General features: G+C 48.5%; 1 protein-coding gene across 3 annotated transcripts; it reads left to right on the top strand.

Annotated features, from left to right (window-relative positions):
* The first annotated feature begins 334 nt into the window (after positions 1-334).
* ITPRIPL2 (ITPRIP like 2) lies at positions 335-14,607 on the top strand. Of its 3 annotated transcripts, none has more exons than XM_017874399.1 (2): positions 387-2,004; positions 14,534-14,607. In XM_017874399.1, the coding sequence occupies exons 1-2, from the start codon at positions 408-410 to the stop codon at positions 14,584-14,586; spliced, it is 1,650 nt and encodes a 549-aa protein (XP_017729888.1). In that variant the 5' UTR covers positions 387-407; the 3' UTR covers positions 14,587-14,607. The 3 variants fall into 3 exon arrangements, with proteins under 3 accessions (XP_017729889.1, XP_017729888.1, XP_017729887.1); XM_017874398.1 differs by lacking the exon at positions 14,534-14,607 and adding an exon at positions 3,367-3,605; XM_017874400.1 differs by lacking the exon at positions 14,534-14,607 and having other exon boundaries at positions 335-3,605.
* The last annotated feature ends 6,956 nt before the right edge of the window (positions 14,608-21,563 follow it).

Below are 21,563 nucleotides of genomic sequence, written 5' to 3'. Positions count from 1 at the left end.
GGCCTCGCCTCCCCCTCGGAAGAGGAAACTCCCGGGGTCCGAGTAACAGGGTCAGGCGCGGAGAGGAGCGGCGGGAGAGCCAGGAGGGCCGCCCAGGGTAGGAGGCGAGCCAGGCCGGGCCAGAAGCTGGCCGACGGCGGTGCGCGTGGGCACCGGGCCGGGAGGGCCGCTGGGCCGGACTCAGCGCGCAGCCGGGGCAAGGCGGGCCGCAGCTGGAAGGAACACTTGAGCTGGGAGAGGAGGCCGAGCTGGAGGGCGGCTTCCCTCGGGCCTGCGATCGGGAAGTCGCCGAGGAGGAGGAGACGGGGACAGCCGGGCTGCCCGGACGCTGTGCGCATGCTGGGCTGGGGTCGCCGCGGGGGCTCGCCCCTTGGGCTGCTCGGCCACCGCCGCCCCGGGCGCCCGGCATGTCGGTGCACTACACCCTCAATCTACGCGTCTTCTGGCCTCTGGTGACCGGCCTGTGCACCGCCCTGGTGTGCCTCTACCATGTCCTGCGGGGAAGCGGGGGCGCCCGGGCTGAACCCCCCGACGGCGTGGACGGCGGCTTCCCGCTGCTCAAGGTGGCCGTCCTGCTCCTTCTCAGCTACGTCCTCCTGCGCTGTCGCCACGCTGTCCGGCAGCGCTTCCTGCCCGGGTCTCCCCGTCTGCGGGGTCACGCCGCCTTCTCCTCGAGACACTTCCGAGAGCCGGGCCTCAGCATCCTGCTGGAGAGTTACTACGAGCACGAGGTGCGTCTGTCTCCGCACGTGTTGGGCCACAGCAAGGCGCACGTGAGCCGGATCGTGGGCGAGCTGGTGCGGGCCGGCCGCGCCCGGGGGTCCCCCGGTCTCATTCCCGGGGGAGCGCTGGCCTTGGCCTTCCGCGGAGACTTCATCCAGGTGGGCAGCGCCTACGAGCAGCATAAAATCCGCCGGCCCGACAGCTTCGACGTGCTGGTGCCACTGCGCCTGCCGCCGCTTGTGGCGCTGGAGCCACGGAGCCTGGGCGAGGAGCCAGTGCTGGCCCCAGCCTTCCGCGGCTGCTTCGTGTGCGCCCTCAAGGCACCACCCTCACCATTGGGGGCCTCGGGGGGCCACTGGCTTCGGGACTGCAAACCCTTTGCTGATGCCTTCTGCGTGGATGTGCGCGGGCGGCGTCACCTCTCGGCTACTCTGGTGCTGCGCTGGTTCCAGTCGCATCTGCAGCGCTCCTTGGCCACTGTGCGTTACAGCCTGGAGGGGCGCTGTCGGGTCACTTTGACCCCAGGTGGCCTGGAACAGCCCCCCACCTTACACATCCTGCCCTGCCGCACTGACTACGGCTGCTGCCGCCTTTCCATGGCTGTGCGTCTCATCCCCGCAGTCCATCTGGGAGATGGGGTCTTTCTTGTCGCGCCACCACCGCCACCCCTGCCCAGCGCGCCCCTGTTGGAGCTCCCTGAGGGCCTGCGCGCGGAGGCACTGTGGGGTGTGAACACAGCACGCCAGGAGCAGAAGCTGCTGAGTTGGCTGCAGGAACGGGCAGCTCCAGGTGCCTGCTACCTCAAGTGCCTGCAGTTGCTTAAGGCTCTGCGAGATCTGGGCGCCCGTGGGCTGGACTCAGCGGCTGCCACCCAGTGGGGACGCATCCTGTCCTCATATGTGCTCAAGACAGTGCTGCTGGCAGTGCTGCTGCGCAAGGGGGCCCCTGGGCAAGGCTGGGACGAGGAGCACCTGGGAACGTGTTTGGAGGAGTTGGTGCAGTTCCTTAGGGACTGCCTGCTGCGACGCCATACGCTCTTCCACTGCGTCCTGGGCCCTGGTAGGGCAGCTGCCGAGGTGGGTCCCCTGCCCAAGGCACTGCGGGAAGCCGCCCCAGTTGACCTCCTGGCCGCTTTCGACGGGCACGCCCGGGAACTTGCAGCGGCGCGGTTGCTGTCCACGTGGCAAAGGCTGCCCCAGCTTCTCCGGGCCTACGGGGGTCCCCGCTACCTTGCCAGGTGCCCCCCGCCCCGGAGTCAGCGCACCCAGGGCTTCCTTGAAGGTGAACCGTAAACCCTGACAGCACCCCCACCTGACCAAATGCTCCTAAAGCCTTTCCCACTGGGTGGGGGTGGGAATGGCGGCGAAGCCAGTTAAATGCAAGATTGCAGAAGGCAGAGAAAAATTTGGTGGCTGCCACAAGCTTTAGTGGCTTAAATATCACCTCCTCGCTTCACAGTCCATCTTCACACCCACTAGAGTATCCTGGGCAAACTAAGGCAAAACATGCAACAGCAGCCCCAAGAATTGGTTCAAATGTTGTTCTCTGTGGAGGGATTCTGTAGAAGGGTGTGGCTTTTACAGAAGTCCAGTAGAAGCAGCAAGATCTAGCTGCAGGGAAAATTTCTTCTGTCGGTTTTTAGACACAGATCTCTCTGCCCAAATTAAAAACAAACAAACAAACAAACAAAAAACACTAAAGTTTTGACACAATTCCTTGCTAGGTACTTGGTTCCTGATTGTCTTTAAAAGAAAATCTGAATCTTTATTTGCAACTGGAATTGAAGTTCTATTTTAGGGGCTAATGTTCAGAGGAACATAATTTCGACTGTTCAAGTTAGTATTAATGTATTTTTAAAATGGTGCAATCACAGGTGTTTGACAAGATTGTCAAAAAATCAAGTCACACAGATGGAAAGGCAATCGAGAGTTGATTAGAGAAACTTCCAGAGAAAATAGCACTTTATATTGATCAATTCACTCATATTGTGGTAATTGCTAGCACCAAGCATTGCGTCTGAGAGGGAAGCCAGTTATATTTATTATTAAATGTACAGCCTTGAAAAGTGGCCAGCATGCTTGCCTAACATCGCTGCAGGCCACAAGCTGGGATATGTACCAGTCCGTCAACACCCATTCATGGAACTACCTACTACCAGCCAGACATGGCTGGAACCAAAGTAGCAACCAAATACATATTCAAGACAACACTGGTGAAGGCATAAAACATGTTGGCTTTGGAGAAAGATGTGTTTTAGGCTTTGCCTATAAAGGTGTTCCTCCAAGGCTGGCTGCTGGCTGGAGACAGAAACGTTTTTTGTTTTAAGGTTTTTAGCAAACTCCTTCACAAAGAGATTTCTTTCTGAGCTTAATGAGCTAATGAAAAGGAAATGCCTGCTGTTTAGGATGTGGTTTGTGCTGGATCTGTAACCACTGATGGTTCCTCCTTGTTCAAGCAGTCTTACGTGGTCCAAGAGACCTGTTGATTCAGCACAGGTCTTGCAAAACATTTCACTTATAGTTCAGTATCTTGGGCTCTGTGCTTGAAGGTCAGTTACTCCTTGGTCGTGGGCAGAGGAGACAAATTAGGAAAAGAGCAAGGGAGATAGCCCTTGACAGCAGTCTGTCTCTTTTTTCTCTTTAGGTATCAGTATCACCAGGTTGAGTGTGTTTTGCAGCTGGGAGGAGCCTGTCCTGGAATTGTTCCTTGTTCTACCAAATTTATAACAGCCCTCAATTACAGTTTAAAGTTCATCATGGCCCGTCATCGGTTTGCCTGATTGGAAATGCAGCCAGTCTAAGTGTTACACATTGGGTTTTTTTTCTTAATAAAAACATGTACCGCCTCAGACTCTTACAGCTAAAATTTGGAAGACAGAAATGGCTATGTGAATAGAATCATTGTTGAAGTTCTGAGCTCTTTGGAGGGAACTCTACAAACCTTCTTTCTTTAGGGGATCCACTTGCCCGCTGTGGGAAATCATTGTGAGTAGGTGATTTACAGGGAATCCTTCTCCTCAAAGCTGCATTGGCTTCTTATATCCTTTGCGACCTTGGGCTGAAAGAGAAGCAGCTGCAAATATTGTGCTGTCTCTTTGAGGTTGTCTTGAGGACAGTTCCCTGCAAAGGTCATTCCTAGCTTTATGAGATCAATGTTAGGTCATAAGGTACTGCATTGTGCAAAAAAGTCAGTCTGCTAACTTTATGCAAAGATAGAAACTGCACAGTATTTTTTTAAAATTGTTTTTAAAATAGATGCCAATAGTAGATCTTATATATATATACATATTTCATATATATATGCACATATATGTATATATATTTCCACATATATGTATATATATTTCCATACTCAACCACAGCTTCCTCTGTACTCATTGTCTGCTACGGTAGGACCAAGGGTTGGAAAGATTATCAAGCTTTAAGGCTGGGCATGGTGGCTCACCCCTGTAACCCCAGCACTTTGGGAGGCTTAGGTGGGCTGATCACCTGAGGTCAGGAGTTCAAGACCAGCCTGGCCAACATGGCAAAACGCCGTCTCTACTAAAAAATACAAAAACTATCCGGGCGTGATGGCGGGCGCCTGTAATCCCAGCTACTTGGGAGGCTGAGGCAGGAGAATCGCTTGAACCCAGGAGGCAGAGCTTGCAGTGAGCCAAGATCGCGCCACTGCACTCTAGCCTGGGCGACAAAGCAAGACTCCACCTCCACGTTCAGCTTTAAAAGCTGAATTTTAGAAATATTTCTAGCTGTGTCAGTAAGTTCCTCTTTTAATAGTGTTTTAAAGTATAAATCTGGTAACATACTTAGTTCTTGTAGTTCTTTTGTTAGTTTTTTTTTTTTCTGGTTAATTACCCAAAGCCTCATCCATCCTCAAGGTTTTTAAATTTTATTTTTTTTAAATAAATTGTGCATTGTATTTGTGAGTTTTTAAAATATTACTGTTTTATTTAAATGCCATGCTGAGCAATTGTTCTCTGTACATGGTAACCAAAACTTAGAGATTTCGATCAATTTTGATCAATGTTTAGTAAACCAAAACATGTACTGTGTACAACGGAAATAATATGGCGTATTAGCCAGGCATGATGGTTGCCCAAGACAGTTAAATTAAGCTCAATTCTGTATTTTATTAGGGCTCCATTATGTCCTTCATCTGAAATGTACACATTTTTGGTGTATGCTTGGTACTGGAGATTCATATATGCAAATATTCTCATGCAAGAAGGCTCCACAGTAACAACAGCAAAAAAAAAAAAAAAAAAAAAAATTAGTTGTCCAGCCAGTGCCGGAGGAAAATGTTTTTGGGGAAGATGACTCAGTCATTTTGTGGCGAGACACCCTTCGGTAACTCCCACTGACCAGTCTTGGGAGCTTTCCTGGAATGATCGTGGGCTGAGCGGAGATGTTTTTTGCAAAATGAAACTGAAGCCGAAAGAGGGCAGAATTCGAATGAAGCAAGAGAAATCCAAAGAACTGGGGAAGGAGGACTTAAGATGGAAGTGAAGCAAGAGAGGGAAGGGGAAATGAAGTGAAAATTGCATGAGGGTGTGAGAGAGGTTTGGGTTAGGAAACATGTTTTTAGTGCTATTTCCAACCAGGGGTCGCAAACTCAGCAGCCTGTGGAAACCGGGTGGGAGGTGGGGGGGAAACTGCGCTCACCTTTAAAGAGGGGACCACTGCTCAGCCATGCAGAAAAAAATGGGGCAACAAGCTGGAAATCAGGTTTTTTTTTTTTTTTTTTGAAAAGTGAAACTTGATGATTTTTAAACAAATAATTAAAAAAAAATGTCCAAAATTCCACGTGGGCCAAACATTTGTTTAAGCCTGGGGCCACCAGTTTGCGACCACTGCCTTACACAGTTAACACCCCAAGTATGTATATGGTCATATTTTTCGTTTTGGATATGGTAGTGTTATATATACTTGGGGGTGTGATATTTCAAATCATCTTAATCTCTCAGAGCTAAGCTTTATTGTAGAAAGAAACCAAAAAAAAAAAAAAAAAATTAACATAGCCACAGATAACACTTAACTCACAATTCCCAGGAGGACGCTTGATCTCCAAGCTCCTCTTTTTGAGTCAGATCCTACGTCAAACTACTTAGGGCCAGTTTCTGGCATTTCTTTCCTGGTGATTTGGGGTAAACTTCTTGGTTCTGTCGGAGTTTGCAGATGAGTAATCAGGAAGGATTGCAGAATAACTTGTTTCTTTGTATTTTATTCTTACATTTAAATTAATTTTGGGGAGTTAGTGGTATCCTAGCTCATGCCTTCACAGTGGTGATTGGTTGCTGGATTTGGGGTGCAAGCTTCTTAGGCTTGTACCATTTCCACTACCAACAACACAGGTTTTTGTTTTTTGAGACAGGGTCTCACTCTGTTGCCCAGGCTGGAGTGCAGTGGCAAGATTGCAGCTCATTGCAGCCTTGACCTCCTGGGCTCAAGTGATCCTCCTGTCTCAGCCTCCCAACTAGCGGGGCCCACACGTATGTGCCACTACACCCAGCGAATTTTTAAATTATTTGTAGAGTCAGGGTCTCCCTATGTTGCCCAGGCTGGTCTTGAAGTACTGTACTCAAGCCATCCTCCCACCTCGGCCTCCCAGAGTGTTGGGATTATAGGCATGAGCCACCACACCTGGCCTAAAAGCATGGTTCTGATCAGACTTCACCCCTGAATGTTTCTATCATTTTCTTTCTTTTTTTTTTTTTCAGGACAGAGTTTTGCTCTTGTTGTCCAGGCTGGGGTGCGGTGGGATGATCTTAGCTCACTGCAACCTCCGCCTCCCAGGTTCAGGTGATTCTTGGGCCTCAGCCTCCCGAGTAGCTGGGATTACAGGCACCTGCCACCAGGACTGGCTTTTTTTTTTTTTTTTTTTTTTTTTGGTAGAGATGGGGTTTCATCATGTTGGTCAGGCTGGTCTCAAACTCCTAACCTCAGGTGATCTACCCGCCTCGGCCTCCCAAAGTGCTGGGATTATAGGCGTGAGGCACCCCACCGGCCTCTATCATTTTCTGACTCAGCAGCTCCACCAAAATTGATGTCCTAGTAAACACTGTGAAGGAATTAACCTAAGTGCTTGCAGAGCATCTCATATAACCTCTGTGGAGTAAGTCACTTTTTCTGTAACATGTGGCTTTTGACCTTGATGAAGACTTCGACTTCTCATCCCTGTCTGCATGGAGGAAGATGAGTCAGTGGTGGGGAAAATGAACCTCGGTAACATTTCCAATGTCCCTCAAGAGGGAAACAAGTTCAGTGTTATCATTGTGGCATTCGTTAGTTTTTTTTTTTTTTTTAAGTCACTTGTTTAGATACATCTTTATTTTTTTATACCTACATAGCGCATGACTGGAGGGGGTAAAGCACGTATAAGTTGGGAGAGGGTAAAGAATGTGCGACTATGTATGCAGAAAATAGACTAAAATGTCCAGCAAAATGATATATACTGTAATCTGGTTTATGAAGTATCTACTATTCTGGAATATTTTAAACAACTTTTGCTTTTTTAAAAAAAGGTGCCTTGATTCAGTTGCTTGACTTTAAACATTCCTCCTATTTTATTGTGCTTTTTAATGTCTTCTGACCCCAAACTGTGTTTCTGGTTGCAGTCTGGCGGCTGCAGGCATAGCACTGGTTTTGTTCCAATAACAGAGACCAAAGAGTTAATCAGATATGGTTCAGCTGCTACAATTGTGTGATTCAAAGGCAATTTAATCACCCCAAATTTCCATGGCCCCCGCAGTCAAGACCTGCCATTCGTTTTCTCTTGCAGGTTGGAGTAAATTTGCACTTTGAATCATATGGGTCATTTGGGGACCTTGTTCTTTTCTATTTTGCTTTATTAATAAAGGAACTTGTAGAAACCTCTGGACTGAATGTCAGATCTGGGGAGGGCTTTCGTCTTCCTGGAGGGCAGCCTGTGCCTGTGCTGGCTTGTGGTTCTTTGCACAAGCCTCAACTGGTTTGAGCATCTGGGTGTATGGAAACTTTCCCCATGCATTAAGGCTGGGGATCATTTTTGTGTAGAATTAGCTCTGTATACAGGTGTGAAAAAAATGCTAGTTCACAGCGCTACAGGTGTGCTCCCTGGAATCCTGAACCTTGAAGTCTTCTTCCTGGCCTAGAACCTTCCGTCTCCACCTCTCCTCTCTGTCTCACTCTCCCACCCCTGCTCCCTCACACATACCCAAACACGATTCACGTCTTGGCCTGTGGCTCAAGAATTTTGTCCAGAAATCTCTTAGGCCCTCAGGCCCTTGCGAAATGGTAAACATTCGCTAATACAAAAAACCACCAGGCTTAGCAGGAGATAGAATCTTGGAGACTAAGGGCCTTTCAGAGCCTCAGAGCCAGGTGGAAACCCAGGGAAACCTGCAGCCATGATGAAACAGTAGTTGTGGTTAGGTGCGGCGGCTCACGCCTGTAATCCCAGCACTTTGGGAGGCCGAGGTGGGCAGATCACGAGGTCAAATGATTGAGACCATCCTGACCAACATGGTGAAACCCCATCTCTACTAAAAATACAAAAATTAGCCGGGCGTGGTGGCACGCACCTGTAGTCCCAGCTTCTCGGGAGGCTGAGGCAGGAGAATCACTTGAACCCGGCAGGCAGAGGTTGCAGTGAGCCGAGACTGTGCCACTGCACTCTAGCCTGGCGACAGAGTGAGGCTCCATCTCAAAAAAAAAAAAAAAAAAAAAAAAAAAGAAAAGAAAAGAAACAGTAGTTGTGTAGGACACTTGCCCAGGGGAAAGTTGGTGGGGTGTGAATAATACTGTCCCAGGGCATCGAGGACACACACACAAAGGTGGCCAAGACAGACACGGCTTCTCTCTTAGGAGCCCACAGAGAGAAGCAGAAAGGCCATGAAAGAACCTATTACTCTGCAGCCTGGTGGGTGCTGGGTAGGAGAAATTTTTTGAAAACCAAACAAGGGTACCTCGTGCACTTTAGGGTTTTCAGGAGAGCTCCTTGGAAGAAGTGACATCTAAGTTGAGATCCAAAGACAGGTGGGAATTAGCCCAGTGAAGGGAGTTGGACTGGAGAAGAATGTATTGAACGCAGAGATGAAAGAGCATTCCAGTTTGGCTGGAAAGTAGGGGTGGGTGGAGAGGAGGGGAGGAGGAGTCAGTGGAAGGGATGAGGTGGGAGGGAGTTTGAAGCCAGAGCTTCTCAGGCTGGAGTGTGCAGATCACCTGGGAGGCTTGTTACAATGCAAGTTTTAGCTGTGCGCAGTAGCTCACACCTGTAATCCCAGCACTTTGGGAGGCCGTGGTGGGGGGATCACTTGAGGTCAGGAGTTTGAGACCAGCCTGGCCAACATGGCAAAACTCCATCTTTACTAAAAATACAAAAATTAGCCAGGGATGGTGGCGCGTGCCTGTAGTCCCGGCTACTTTGGAGGCTGAGGCCCAAGAATTGCTTGAGCTTGGGAGGCAGAAGTTGCACTGAGCTAAGATTGTGCCACTGCATTCCAGCCTGGGCGACAGAGCGGCACTCTGTCTCAAAAAAGCAAAAACAAACAACAACAACAAAACCCCCAAGTTCTGATTCAGCAGATCTTGCCTTCTTTTTTATCTTTTTCTGAGACAGGGCCTTGTTCTGTTGCTCAGGCTGGAGTGCAATGGCAGGATCAGAGTTCCCTGCAGCCTCAACCTCCCAGGCTCAAGTGATCCTCCTGCCTCAGCCTCCTGACTAGCTGAGACTACAGGCATGCACCACCATGCACAGCTAACTTAAAAATTTTTTTGTAGAGATGGAGTCTTGTTCTGTTGCCCAGGCTGGCCTTACACTCCTGGCCTCAAGCCATCCTCCTGCCTTGGCCTCCCAAAGCACTAGGATTACAGATGTGAGCCACCATAACTGGGCAGGGCCTGAGATTCGGCCTCTTTAACAAGCTGCCAGGGAATGGTGATGCCATTGGTACGGAGTCCACAGGCACACACACACACACACGCACACACAGCTGCAGACCACACGGAGAGTTTGAACTGATCAAAGGGCACTGTTGAATCACTTTAGATAAGGAGTGGCAAGGTCACATTTGAATTTGGCTCACTCTGGCTAAGGTGTGGAGAGTGGATTATACAGGGGTTGGCAAACTACCACCTGAGTATTTATTTTTGTAAATAGTGTCATTGGTACACAGCCAAGTCCATTCATTAACATACTGTTTATGGCTGCTTTCACGCTACCTGGACAGAGTTGAGTAACTGTGACAGAGGCCAGATGGCTCAGAAAACTGAAAATATTTACTTTGTGGCCCTTTGTAGAAAAAGTTAGCCAAGTCCTGGAGCAAGACTATAAGGAATTGGATGCTGCAGTGGTCCAGACCTGGGCATGGGGCTAGAGGTAGGGACAGAGAGACAAGTTAGAGACAGACAGTAGCATACATTAATGCAAAGACTTGTCGGCAGGGCACGGTGGCTCATGCCTGTAATCCTAGCACCTTGGGAGGCCAAAGCAGGCAGATCACTTGAGGTCAGGAGTTCGAGACCAGCCTGGGCAACATGGTGAAACTCCCTCTCTACCAAAAATACAAAAACAAACAAACAAAAACACAGGTGTGGTGATGCACACCTGTAGTCCCAGCTACTCGGGAGGCTGAAGCAGGAGGATCGCTTGAACCCAGGGGGCAGAGGTTGCAGGCAGCCAGGATCATACCACCACACTCTAGCCTGGGCAACTGAGTGAGACTCTATCTCAAAACAAAAAAAAAAACAAAAAAGGCTTGTCTTCAAATCTTGTGTTCCGCACTTCTTATCTGTGTGTCTCTACAAGTTACCTAATCCTCTTTGAATCTTGATTCTCTCATCTGTAAAATGGGATTAATAATGGAACCTTGCCCATAGGAGTGATTGAGGATTAAGTGAGATTTTTGCACGCAAAGTGCTTGGCACAGATTAAGCACCCAGTACGAGTCAGTGCAGACGCAATTATTAGAATGGCCCGAAAATGCCATTCTAACAATCCCAGCACTTTGGGAGGCTGAGGTAGGAGGATCACTTCATTGCAGGAGTTCGAGGCCAGCCTGCACCACATAGCGAGACCCCCCTCTCTACAAATAAATTAAAACTAGAGTGGCATTTTCATATAATCTGTGTCTCCCACCTCTTCCTCTGCTCACTTTGCTGAAGCTCATTCTTTCTCTTCTGCAGGATCTGTTTCCCTGTCATCCCCCCAATCATCTCTCTGCTACCCAGTTTTTGTTCATCTCCTTCCTTGATGTCCATGGCATTTTCCACTATGAAAAGGTTTTATTCACGATACTATAGTAGACAGGTTACAACAATAGTCTCTATTCTCTAGTTTTCTTACACCTATGCCCTTTGCAAAATGATTTTGCAGTCTTTTCCATCAAGAAGGGGTGCCTTTTTGCCTACCCCTTACATCTGGAAGGGCTTTGTGAGTTTATTTATTTTTTATTTTTTGGAGATGGAGTCTCACTCTGTTGCCCAGTCTGGAGTGCAGTGGTGCTATCTCGGCTCACTGCAACCTCTTCCAGGTTCAACCGATTCTCCTGCCTCAGCCTCCCGAGTAGCTGGGATTACAGGTGCCTACCACAACGCCTGGCTGATTTTTGTATTTTTAGTAGAGACAGGGTTTCACCATGTTGGCCAGGCTGTTCTTGAACTCCTGACCTCAGGTGATCCATCCACCTTGGCCTCGAAAAGTGCTGGGATTACAGGTGTGAGCCACCGTGCCCGGCTGTGAGTTTCTTTAATCAATAGAATGTGGCAGAGGGACATAGTGCTAGTTCGTGACCTAGGTCTCAAGAGGTCTTGTCTATTTCCTATTGTTCTTTTGGAAGGCCACTGCTGCCATGTGAACAGCTTACCTGCTGGGGGATGAGCGATCACATGACTCCTTCAACCATGTCTCCAGAGCCGCCAGCCAGCCAACTGGGAGATATGGGAACGAGGACATCCTAGAGCAGCCTCCTCACCTCATCCCCACTGTCCCCATAGACCTGACCACTGACTGATGGAAACACTCAAGTGAACCAGCCAAGATCAGCAGGGCCTGGCTCAGATCAGCAGAACCACCCAGCTGGCCCATAGACTCTGAGCAATAATAGACAGATACTTCGTGTTTTAATTCACCGAGTTAGAGGTGGTTTATTGTTCAGCAATAACTAACTGACATGGATGCCTAGGAAAATCTGGCATAAAAAGGCTGCCACTGCAGTAAATAGAAGCAGTTCATTTTTCTGTTTGTTTGCTTGTTTAAAGATGGGGTCTTGCCCTGTTGCCCAGGCTGGAGTACAGTGGCCCATTATAGCTCACGGCAGACTCAAACTCATGAGCTCAAAAGATCCTCCCACCTCAGCTTCCTAAGTAGCTAGGACTACAGGCATGCATCACCATGCATTGCTATTTTTTTCTTTTTTTTTTTTTTTTTTTTTTTTTTTTTTTTTTTTTCTGAGACGGAGTTTCGCTCTGTCGCCCAGGCTGGAGTGCAGTGGCTGGATCTCAGCTCACTGCAAGCTCCGCCTCCCGGGTTCACGCCATTCTCCTGCCTCAGCCTCCTGAGTAGCTGGGACTACAGGCGCCCGCCACCTCGCCCGGCTAGTTTTTTTGTAGTTTTAGTAGAGACGGGGTTTCACCGTGTTAGCCAGGATGGTCTCGATCTCCTGACCTCGTGATCCGCCTGTCTCGGCCTCCCAAAGTGCTGGGATTACAGGCTTGAGCCACCGCGCCCGGCCTATTTTTTTCAATTTGTATTTTTTTTGGTCAAGACAGGATTTTGCTGTGTTATTCAGGCTGGTCTTGAATTCCTGACCTCATGCAGGCCTCCTACCTCAGCCTCCCAAAGTGCTGGAACTACGGGTGTGGGTATGAGCCACCACTCCTGGTCCAGGCAGTCCTTAACTTCTGTACCTCTGATTTTCAAACAGTCAGAATTTTATACAGGTACTTGACTGACACCCCAAACCACCTTCCACATGATGACTCCGGGCTTCCTTCATTGCTGAAGCACAGTGGGGTGCCTGGTCCACCAAGAAATGGTTTAATTGTTAGCACTGTCGCCATCCCTGTGCAAAGTGTTTACACAGCTGTTTGCATATGTTCCCACAGTTGCCTTATCTTGTAAAAACAAATGGAAACTGGGAAAATGAAAGCATTGATTCGGTTACAAGATGCCACAGCTCTCAAAGGTGATAGAGCCGAGACAAGAACTCTGCATGCCCAGCGTGCTGAGGCTGCAGCCTCAGTCCCGTGCTCACTGGTGCAGCTTAGCTTAGATGTTGTATTTACTTGTGAAGAAAAAGAACAACGACAAGGAAGAGCATATAGGAAATTGTATACATTAGGTATACATTTGGCCACAGCTTATAAAAACCTAACCTAGAGTGGTTCAAACAGATAGGGGCTTTTCTCGTGCAACCAGAAGCCTGGAGGTGGGCAGGCAGCAGGTCAGGATGAATCAGGACCCAGGGATATTTTTGCTCTGCTATTCAAGGTATTTTTGCTTTGTATCCTCATGCTTGTCATGTCAAGATCCCACCTCCTTTGACTTTCTTTAGAGAAGGGAAGAAAGAGAATGGATTAGGGCAGGGGTCCCCAGTCTCTGGGCCATGGGCTAGTACCAGTCCATGGCCTGTTAGGAATTGGGCTGCCCAGCAGGAGGTGAGTGGCAGGCAAGTGAGTGAAATGTCATCAGTATTTACAGTTGCTCTCCATCTCTTGCATTACCACCTGAGCTCTGCCTCCTGTCAGATCATCATCAGCATTAGCTTCTCATAGGAGGGTGACCCCTGTTATGAACTGCGCATGCGAGGGATCTAGGTTGTATGCTCCTTATGAGACTCTAATGCCTGATAATCGGCCACTATCTCCCATCACCTCCAGATGAGACCATCTAGTTGCAAGAAAACAAGCTCAGGGCTCCCACTGATTCTACATTATGACAAGTTGTATAACTATTTCATTATATATTATGATGTAATAAGAAAAATAAAGTGCACAATAAATGTACTTGAATCATCCAAAACCATCCTCCCCCTATACCCAGCCCATGAAAGAATTGTCTTCCATGAAACTGGTCCCTGGTGCTAAAAAGGTTGGGGACTGCTGGATTAGGGACTCAGTAGACTTCCTCTGACATCTCATTGGCCAGAATAATGTCACATGACCATTCTTAGCTGCAAGGGAAGCTGGGAAAGACAGCCTGGCACATGGCATACAGCAGCCCTGAGCAGTAGATGAAGAACGAATGAGTATAGTGGGTAAATAAGAGTCTGTAAGAGGCCGGGCATGGCAGCTCGCACCTGTAATCCCAGCACTTTGGGAGACTGAGGTGGGTGGATCACCTGAGATCATGACTTTGAGACCAGCCTGACCAGCCTGGCAAAACCTCATCTCTACTCAAAATACAAAAATTAGCCAGGTATGGTGGTGTGCACCTGTAATCTCAGATACTCAGGAGGCTGAGACAGGAGAATTGCTTGAACCTAGGAGGTGGAGGTTGCAGTGAGCCGAGATTGCACCACTGCACTCTAGCCTGGGTGACAGAGTGACTGACACTCCATCTCAAAAAAAAAAAAAAGTCTGCCAGAGAAATACCACAAACACAGAGCTGAAGGCTCTGTCAAAGAAGTGAGAAGTAATTAGAGAATTTACCATTCTGTAATTATTCAGTTCATACTTGCATGAGTTTTAGGATTTAGTAAATATCCCATAAATGTTAGGATTGACGTCTCACCTCCACCTGTCACTGGGTGTATTCTTCTGGGCAAATCAATTAACCCATCTGGACATCAGTCCCTTCATTTGCAAAATGAAGGAAATAATCTCTCCTCTTACAGGTTCCTTGGAAGAATCAAAAAGTAAAATGGTGAAACTGAGCCGTGTTATCTAAGTGTCGGCTGTGTTCTCTTAGGAGTGCACCAGCATTTTTGGAACCACAGGAAGGTGAGTCCATTTCTTAAGAAGGAATCACTCTTAGGCACTCTGCTGGTTGTCTCGCTGCCACCAAACTCCCTTCCCCACAGGACTGTGAATGAGTCTGCGGTTGTGACTTTTTGTTGTAGGTGCGTCCCCAGAAAGGAGAAGATCCAGTGCGAGCATCAACCACATGCTTATCTCATTCTTACTTCTAACGTGTGTCATCTTTCTCCCCAGTCTGATTTTCATTGCTTGAGTTCCTGGGCAGAAAGCTTAGGCTAGTGGTTCTCTCTTTTTTTTTTTTTTGAGTTGGAGTCTCGCTGTGTCGCTTAGGCTGGAGTGCAGTGGCGCTATCTCGGCTCACTGCAAGCTCCGCCTCCCGGGTTCACGCCATTCTCCTGTCTCAGCCTCCCAAGTAGCTGGGACTACAGGCACCCGTCACCACGCCTGGCTAATTTTTTTTTTTGTATTTTTAGTAGAGATGGGGTTTCACCGTGTTAGCCACGATGGTCTTGATCTCCTGACCTCGTGATCCGCCCGTCTCGGCCTCCCAAAGTGCTGGGATTACAGGCGTGAGCCACTGCGCCCGGCCTAGGCTAGTGGTTCTCAATCCTGGCTTCATAACAGTGGGTGAGGGGCTTTGTAAAAATACTCATGCTGGGGACCCCACCCAAGACCAGAGAGATCAGAACTTAGGAGGATGCAGCCAAGGTATGGGAGCTGTTTACATCTCCCTGGACAATTTTAGAGTGCAGCTGGGGTTGTGAACCAGTGACCTAGATCAGATGGTCCTTCTGGAACCTGCAGTGCTCAGTAGAGTACCTGCAATCTCTCCACCAGATGTTGTGGAAGCACCAGCTGGTTTGCATGAGGTTTGCCACATGACTGAGACAGAAAGGTTAAGGGTGGTGCTGGTGGTGCTGGGGGACCAAATCCTAGAAGAGAGCTCTTCAGCTGAGAGACACAAGGCAAAATATAATTGCGAAGTGGGCATGGGGCTTCGTCCATTTGGCAGTTCCCCTTTTCCCCAACCCCAAGGAGAAGGAAACAGTTAAACAAACCAAAAAAGAGGCATCAGAGTCATCCTGAAACTTCTCAGTAATGAAACGCCTCAAAATTCAGAGGGACAGTGCCCTTGTTCTTTCTTTATTTTACAGAGTCTTGCTCTGTCGCCCAGGCTGGAGTGCAGTGGGGCAGTCATAGCTCACTGCAGCCTGAACTCCTGGGCTCAAGCAATCCTTCTGCCTCAGGCTCCTGAGTAATTGGGACTCCAGGTGTGTGTGCCACAATGCCTGGCTTTTTTTTTTTTTTTTTTTTTTTTTTTTAAGACAGAGGTCTTACTCTATTGCCCATACTGTTCTCAAATTCCTGGCCTCAAGGGATACTCCACCTCAGCCTCCCAAAGTGCTAGGATTATGGGTGTGAGCCACCATGCCTGGCTGCCCCACTTCTTTTAACTTACAGCCTGCAGATAACATATGTCTGATATAGCCTGTCTTCCCAAAAGGCTGGCTCTTTTCATGAATATTCAACGGTTTTGCCCACATTATCTCAATCTGTCTCCCCCACTTATCTTTAGGTGTAGTGGCTCTGAGCTGGCACTTAAAAAAAATAAAAGTCCATCAAGACACCTTCTAATGAAGCCAGGAAAAAAGACCCCTAGGAGTTCCACTGCATGCCAGACTCAGGCTAAAAGCTTTTAAGGACCAAATCTCTCAAATGATTTTTATCTTCATGGTTTATTCAATCATTAGTCTCCTCAAATTAGCAACTGTGCCTCTGATGGGCAACTGTTGATCCTTATCAAAATGAAACCATTAAGACATATTTCAACCTTGGACACAAATGGTTGTGGCATTTGAAGAAGAGAAGCCTTCAGGATATTGCATGGCAGAAAACTGCAGGCTAGAAACCCTGCTCCATATTTTAAGCAAAGGACTTGCGATGATTCTTTTTTCTCTGATAAATACCTGGTTTTCAAAAGCAGTCTAATTAGTATGGATCTTCACTTTGCAAGGCTTAAAAGTGCATTTGGGCTTCCTCTCACTAAACCAGCCTCATGGGACCAGCCAGAGTCTAAGCTTTCCCCTTCCATATGCTAAATATCCATGAGTAACCCTCTATCTCCCAGTCCCCTGCAGTTAGGCAGGGCCAAGTGACTGGTTCACCAGTGGGCAAGGAGCAGAAGGGATGTGTGCATGATCCTACAGAGGCAATAAAAGCCATGTGTTAAAGAGGTGGGTGGATCACCTGAGGTCAGGAGTTCGAGACTAGCCTGGCCAATGTAATGAAAGCCCATCTCTACTAAAAATACAAAAAATTAGCCAGGCATGGTGGCAGGTGCCTGTAATCCCAGCTACTGGGGAGGCTGAGGCAGGAGAATTGGTTGAACCCAGGAGGCGGAGGTTGCAGTGAGCCAAGATTGCACCACTTTACTCCAACCTGGGCAACAAGAGCAAATCTCAAAACAAAACAAAACAAAGCAAAACAAAACACAAAAACAAAAAAGAAAAGAAAAGAAAAAAACGTGAAACTGGTGATCAAACTGGTGATCAGCAGCTTCCAAATAAGATCTTAGGAGTTGGATGAATGGGCTCAAAGATGAGCTTTAAGAGGCAAAATGGCGGAGTTTAACTAGTACATGACCTTCTAGAGACATTAGGCTGGTAAGGGAAGAACACCTCATATAACTCCAGTAAGCACACTGCACCACCCCACCCCACCCCACCCCACAAGTGTTAGCAGGCCACTGCACATACGGACAGCCCACTCCAAGGGAAGAATCAGGGGAGAAGGGATGCGAGACCCTGGAAGTAGGCCAACATATAAAACCCCTCAGTCAAAGGTCAAATGGAGCACTTGAGAGGTCACGTATCACCTCCTAGGATGATTACCATGATCTCTGTCTTACAGTTTCATGTGCTTGGCCCTCCTCCAAGCGTACTTTCCTTCCTTTCACTCCTGCTCTAAAGTTTTTTAAGAAACTTTCACTCCTGCTCTGAAACTCGCCTCTGTCTCTCCTTCTGCCTTATACTCCTCAGTTGAATTCTTTCTTTTGAGGATGCAGGAACTGAGGTGGTGGCAGACCCGTATGGATTTGCCGAGGTAACACCAGGATGCTGAAGACATCACCTACCATTTTGGAAGACCCCATTGGGAGCCTACTCAACAATGACTGAGTGCCAATATGTGCCAGGCCCTGTGCTGGCACAGGGGATAATAGAGTGGTTAGCAGAGCAAACACCATCTTACTGGCCTGCAGTTTACAGTCTGCTGGAAGAGACAGTCACTTGCAAATAAGCATGCCAGTGAGCGCTAAATAACTAACAGAGGGCCAGGAACAGTGGCTTATGCCTGTAATCCTAGTTCTTTGGAGGCCAAGGCAGGTGTATCGCTTGAGTCCAAGAGTTCAAGACTGGCCTGGACAATATGGCAAAACCCCGTCTCTACAAGGAATACAAAAATTAGCCAGGCATGGTGGCACACACCTGTCGTCGCAACTACTTGGGAGGCTGAGGTGGGAGAATTGCCCGAGCCCGGGAGGTTGAGGCTGCAGTGAGCCGTGACGGTGCACTCCAGCCTGAGTGACAGAGTGGTGAGACCCTGTCTCAAAAACAAACAAAAAATAAAACTAACAGAGGTAAATGCTTTGAAGGAAAGAAACCAGTTTTTATGACACTATAAGTCAAAGGGACCTAGTGCAGCCTGGGGGAATTAGGGAAGGCGTCCCTGAAATCTTGAAGCCCAGTGCACTAACCCTTGGGGGTCTGTTTCAGGGTGTCACCTTCAGGAGCACTTACTGAGTGAAGCTATGTGACAAATGCTGGACACACACGGTTCTCCTTTGATCACTGCATTAGTCCTAGGAGGTGATACTATTGTAACAGGAGCCCCAATTTACAGAGGTGGAAACTGAGGCTTAGAGGGATGAGATCATATACCCCCAGGGCATTTAGTAAGGAAGTGCAAACAGGGATTTGAACCCTCATCCGCTGACTCCAAAATTAATGCTCACTGCATTTCCTTGGCCCTTACAAAGCCAACCAAGGAAGTTAGTCATACAGGAAGTAGCCCCTCAGAAGTCCCTCAGCGGGAGATCAAAATGAAACAAGCAAGCAGATGTTTACAAGCTGCCTGGAAAAGCCACCCACCAGAGGAGCGGGGAATCATTCTCCCTCTGCCCCAACCCCTCCTTCAAAGCTCCTAAAAGCTTCCTTTTCATTTTACAGAGTCCCCTCCCCACCCCTTTTCCCCAGAGGACTGACTTCATCCTTTCAGCAGATGGGAAGGCGTGGGCTGCCGGCCCTACGGTAGCACAACCACCAATGATGGCTTCCCTCCCATCTTAACCCAGATGAAAATGACAGAGATACACCAGCTCTTTCTTCTCTTGGCTTTTCCCGAAGCTTCCCTTTCCATTAGGCCACTGGGAATTGGCGCCCGAAGCTTCCCTTTCTCACCAGAATAGAAGCAGGAAGTCTGGGGTAGCTGCGTTGAAATGTTGGCTGGTATGAGCTTGTTGTTTTGCTTTTTATAGAAGGACTAAACAGATCCCACACACAGACACAATACACATTCAGAAGCATGCTTCCCATGTAGATACGCATGTGCACACATGTACACATAGACATACATGCTTGTGAGTTCACACACATTCACTCATAGCTAACACTCATATAGCACTTACTGTGTTCCAGACAGCATCCTAGGTCAGGGCAAACTATGGACCATGGACCAAATCCTGCCTGCAGCCTCTTTGTGTAAATAAAGTTTTATTGGAACACAGCAGCTCTGTGTTTAGAGAGAGTCAGGCCGAAGAACAAGTGACCCAAATAGGTCAGAAGGTGACTCTGGGAATCTAGGAGGGTGTGAGCCAGGCCTGGATTGGTTTTGCAAAAGTGAAAATAGCTTTCTTGTTTGCTTATTAGAGAAGTGATATATGCTGACTGTAAAAGTTCAGGTATACAGAAATGTCTAGGAAAGAAGTAAAGATCTTTGGACAGACCTAGAAACTGAGGCCAAAGCTTCCCCATTTAGCAATCAGGAGTGGGAGAGAGGGGCTGCCCATCCACCCTTGCCTATCCCTTCAGGACAAAACATCAATTCCCATGACCTCATCTCCCTGCCTTGAGACAGCGGGTGTTGGGGACAATGGCAGGATGTGGACTTCCAATGTGGCAATCTGACATCAGCTTTAGCCTGGAGCTGGGTAGTACCCATGATTAAAGCCACTGGAAGGGACCAGTTCAGCGTGTATCAGAGCCACCCTCGGGGTGACTAATAATAATGATGTCGGCCGGGTGCGGTGGCTCAAGCCTGTAATCCCAGCACTTTGGGAGGCCGAGACGGGCGGATCACGAGGTCAGGAGATCGAGACCATCCTGGCTAATACGGTGAAACCCCGTCTCTACTAAAAAATACAAAAAACCAGCCGGGCGACGAGGCGGGCGCCTGTAGTCCCAGCTACTCGGGAGGCTGAGGCAGGAGAATGGCGTCAACCTGGGAGGCGGAGCTTGCAGTGAGCTGAGATCCGGCCACTGCACTCCAGCCTGGGCGGCAGAGCAAGACTCCGTCTCAAAAAAAAAAAAAATGATGTCGATTGAATGTTCATTACCGCCAGACACCTCTCAAAAGCTGAAATTAAGTCACTGAATCCTTGTGACCATCCTAGGAGTTTGGTACCCTAATGCTCTTCTTACAGAAGAGCAAGCAGACTCAGAGAGGTAAAGTAATTTCCCCAAGGTCACAGAGCCAGGAAACAGCAGAGCCAGGACTGACATCCCAGTGCTCTTCCTCACAAGGCTGATGTGATGCTTGGAACAGCCATAGGAAGCTGCAGTATTTAGAATCCTCAGCATATAGTTGAGGAAATGAGGTTCTGAAAGGTTGAGTGACTTGACCAAGGTCATATAGCCAATGAGCAGGAGCCCCAGGAAGGGAGTTTCCCCAACTCCAGCCCTTGGGGAGTATCTCTGCCACCTCACAGTACCTCCTGCGAGACAATTTGTTTACTCCTTCTTCTTTTTTTATGTTGAATTTTATTTTTTGAAATGGAGTCTCACTTTGTTGCCCAGGCTGGAATGCAATGGCGCGATCTTGGCTCACCACAACCTCCGCCTCCCAGGTTCAAGCAATTCTCCTGCCCCAGCCTCCCAAGTAGCTGGGATTACAGGCACCCACCACCACGCCCGGCTAAGTTTTGTATGTTTAGTAGAGATGAGGTTTTGTCGTATTGGCCAGGCTGGTCTCAAACTCCTGACCTCAGGTGATCCACCCGCCTTGGCCTCCTAATATGCTGGGATTACAGACGTGAGTCACTGCGCCCAGGCTGTTTACTTCTTCTTAATACTGCTGCCGTGGACTTATGTGTCGCTCATAAATGCATGTGCTGAAACCTAATCGCCAATGTGAGGATACGAGGGGCTCTTGAAAGGTGAGTAGGTCATGGGGGAAAAGTTCTCATGAATGGGATTAGTGCTCTTCTGTAAGAGGCACCAGAGAGCTCCCTCGCCCCTTCTGCCATGTGAGGACACGGCGATAAGGCACCATCTGTGAACCAGGAAGTGGGCCCTCCACAGACACCAGATCTACCCGCACATTGATCTCCACCCTCCTGGCCTTCAGAACTGTGAGGAATACATTTCTGTTTTTTTGTTGTTGTTGTTTTTGTTTTTTAATGGAGTCTTGCTCTGTTGCCCAGGTTGGAGTGCAATGGCATGATCTTGGCTCACTGCAACCTCCCTCTCCCGGGTTCAAGCCCATTCTCCTGCCTCAGCCTACCGAGTAGCTAGGATCACAGATGTGTGCCATCATGCCCGGCTAATTTTTGTATTTTTAGTAGAGACGGGGTTTCACCATGTTGGTCAGGCTGGTCTCGAACTCCTGACCTCAGGTGATCCACCCACTTCGGCCTCCCAAAGTGCTGGGATTACAGGTGTGAGCCACTGCGCC

This window comes from Rhinopithecus bieti, unplaced genomic scaffold (assembly GCF_001698545.2).
Source record: "Rhinopithecus bieti isolate Rb0 unplaced genomic scaffold, ASM169854v2 scaffold_9209, whole genome shotgun sequence".
NCBI lineage: Eukaryota > Metazoa > Chordata > Mammalia > Primates > Cercopithecidae > Rhinopithecus > Rhinopithecus bieti.
Note: the sequence above shows the minus strand (reverse complement) of the source record. Positions and strands in the feature narration are given on the sequence as shown.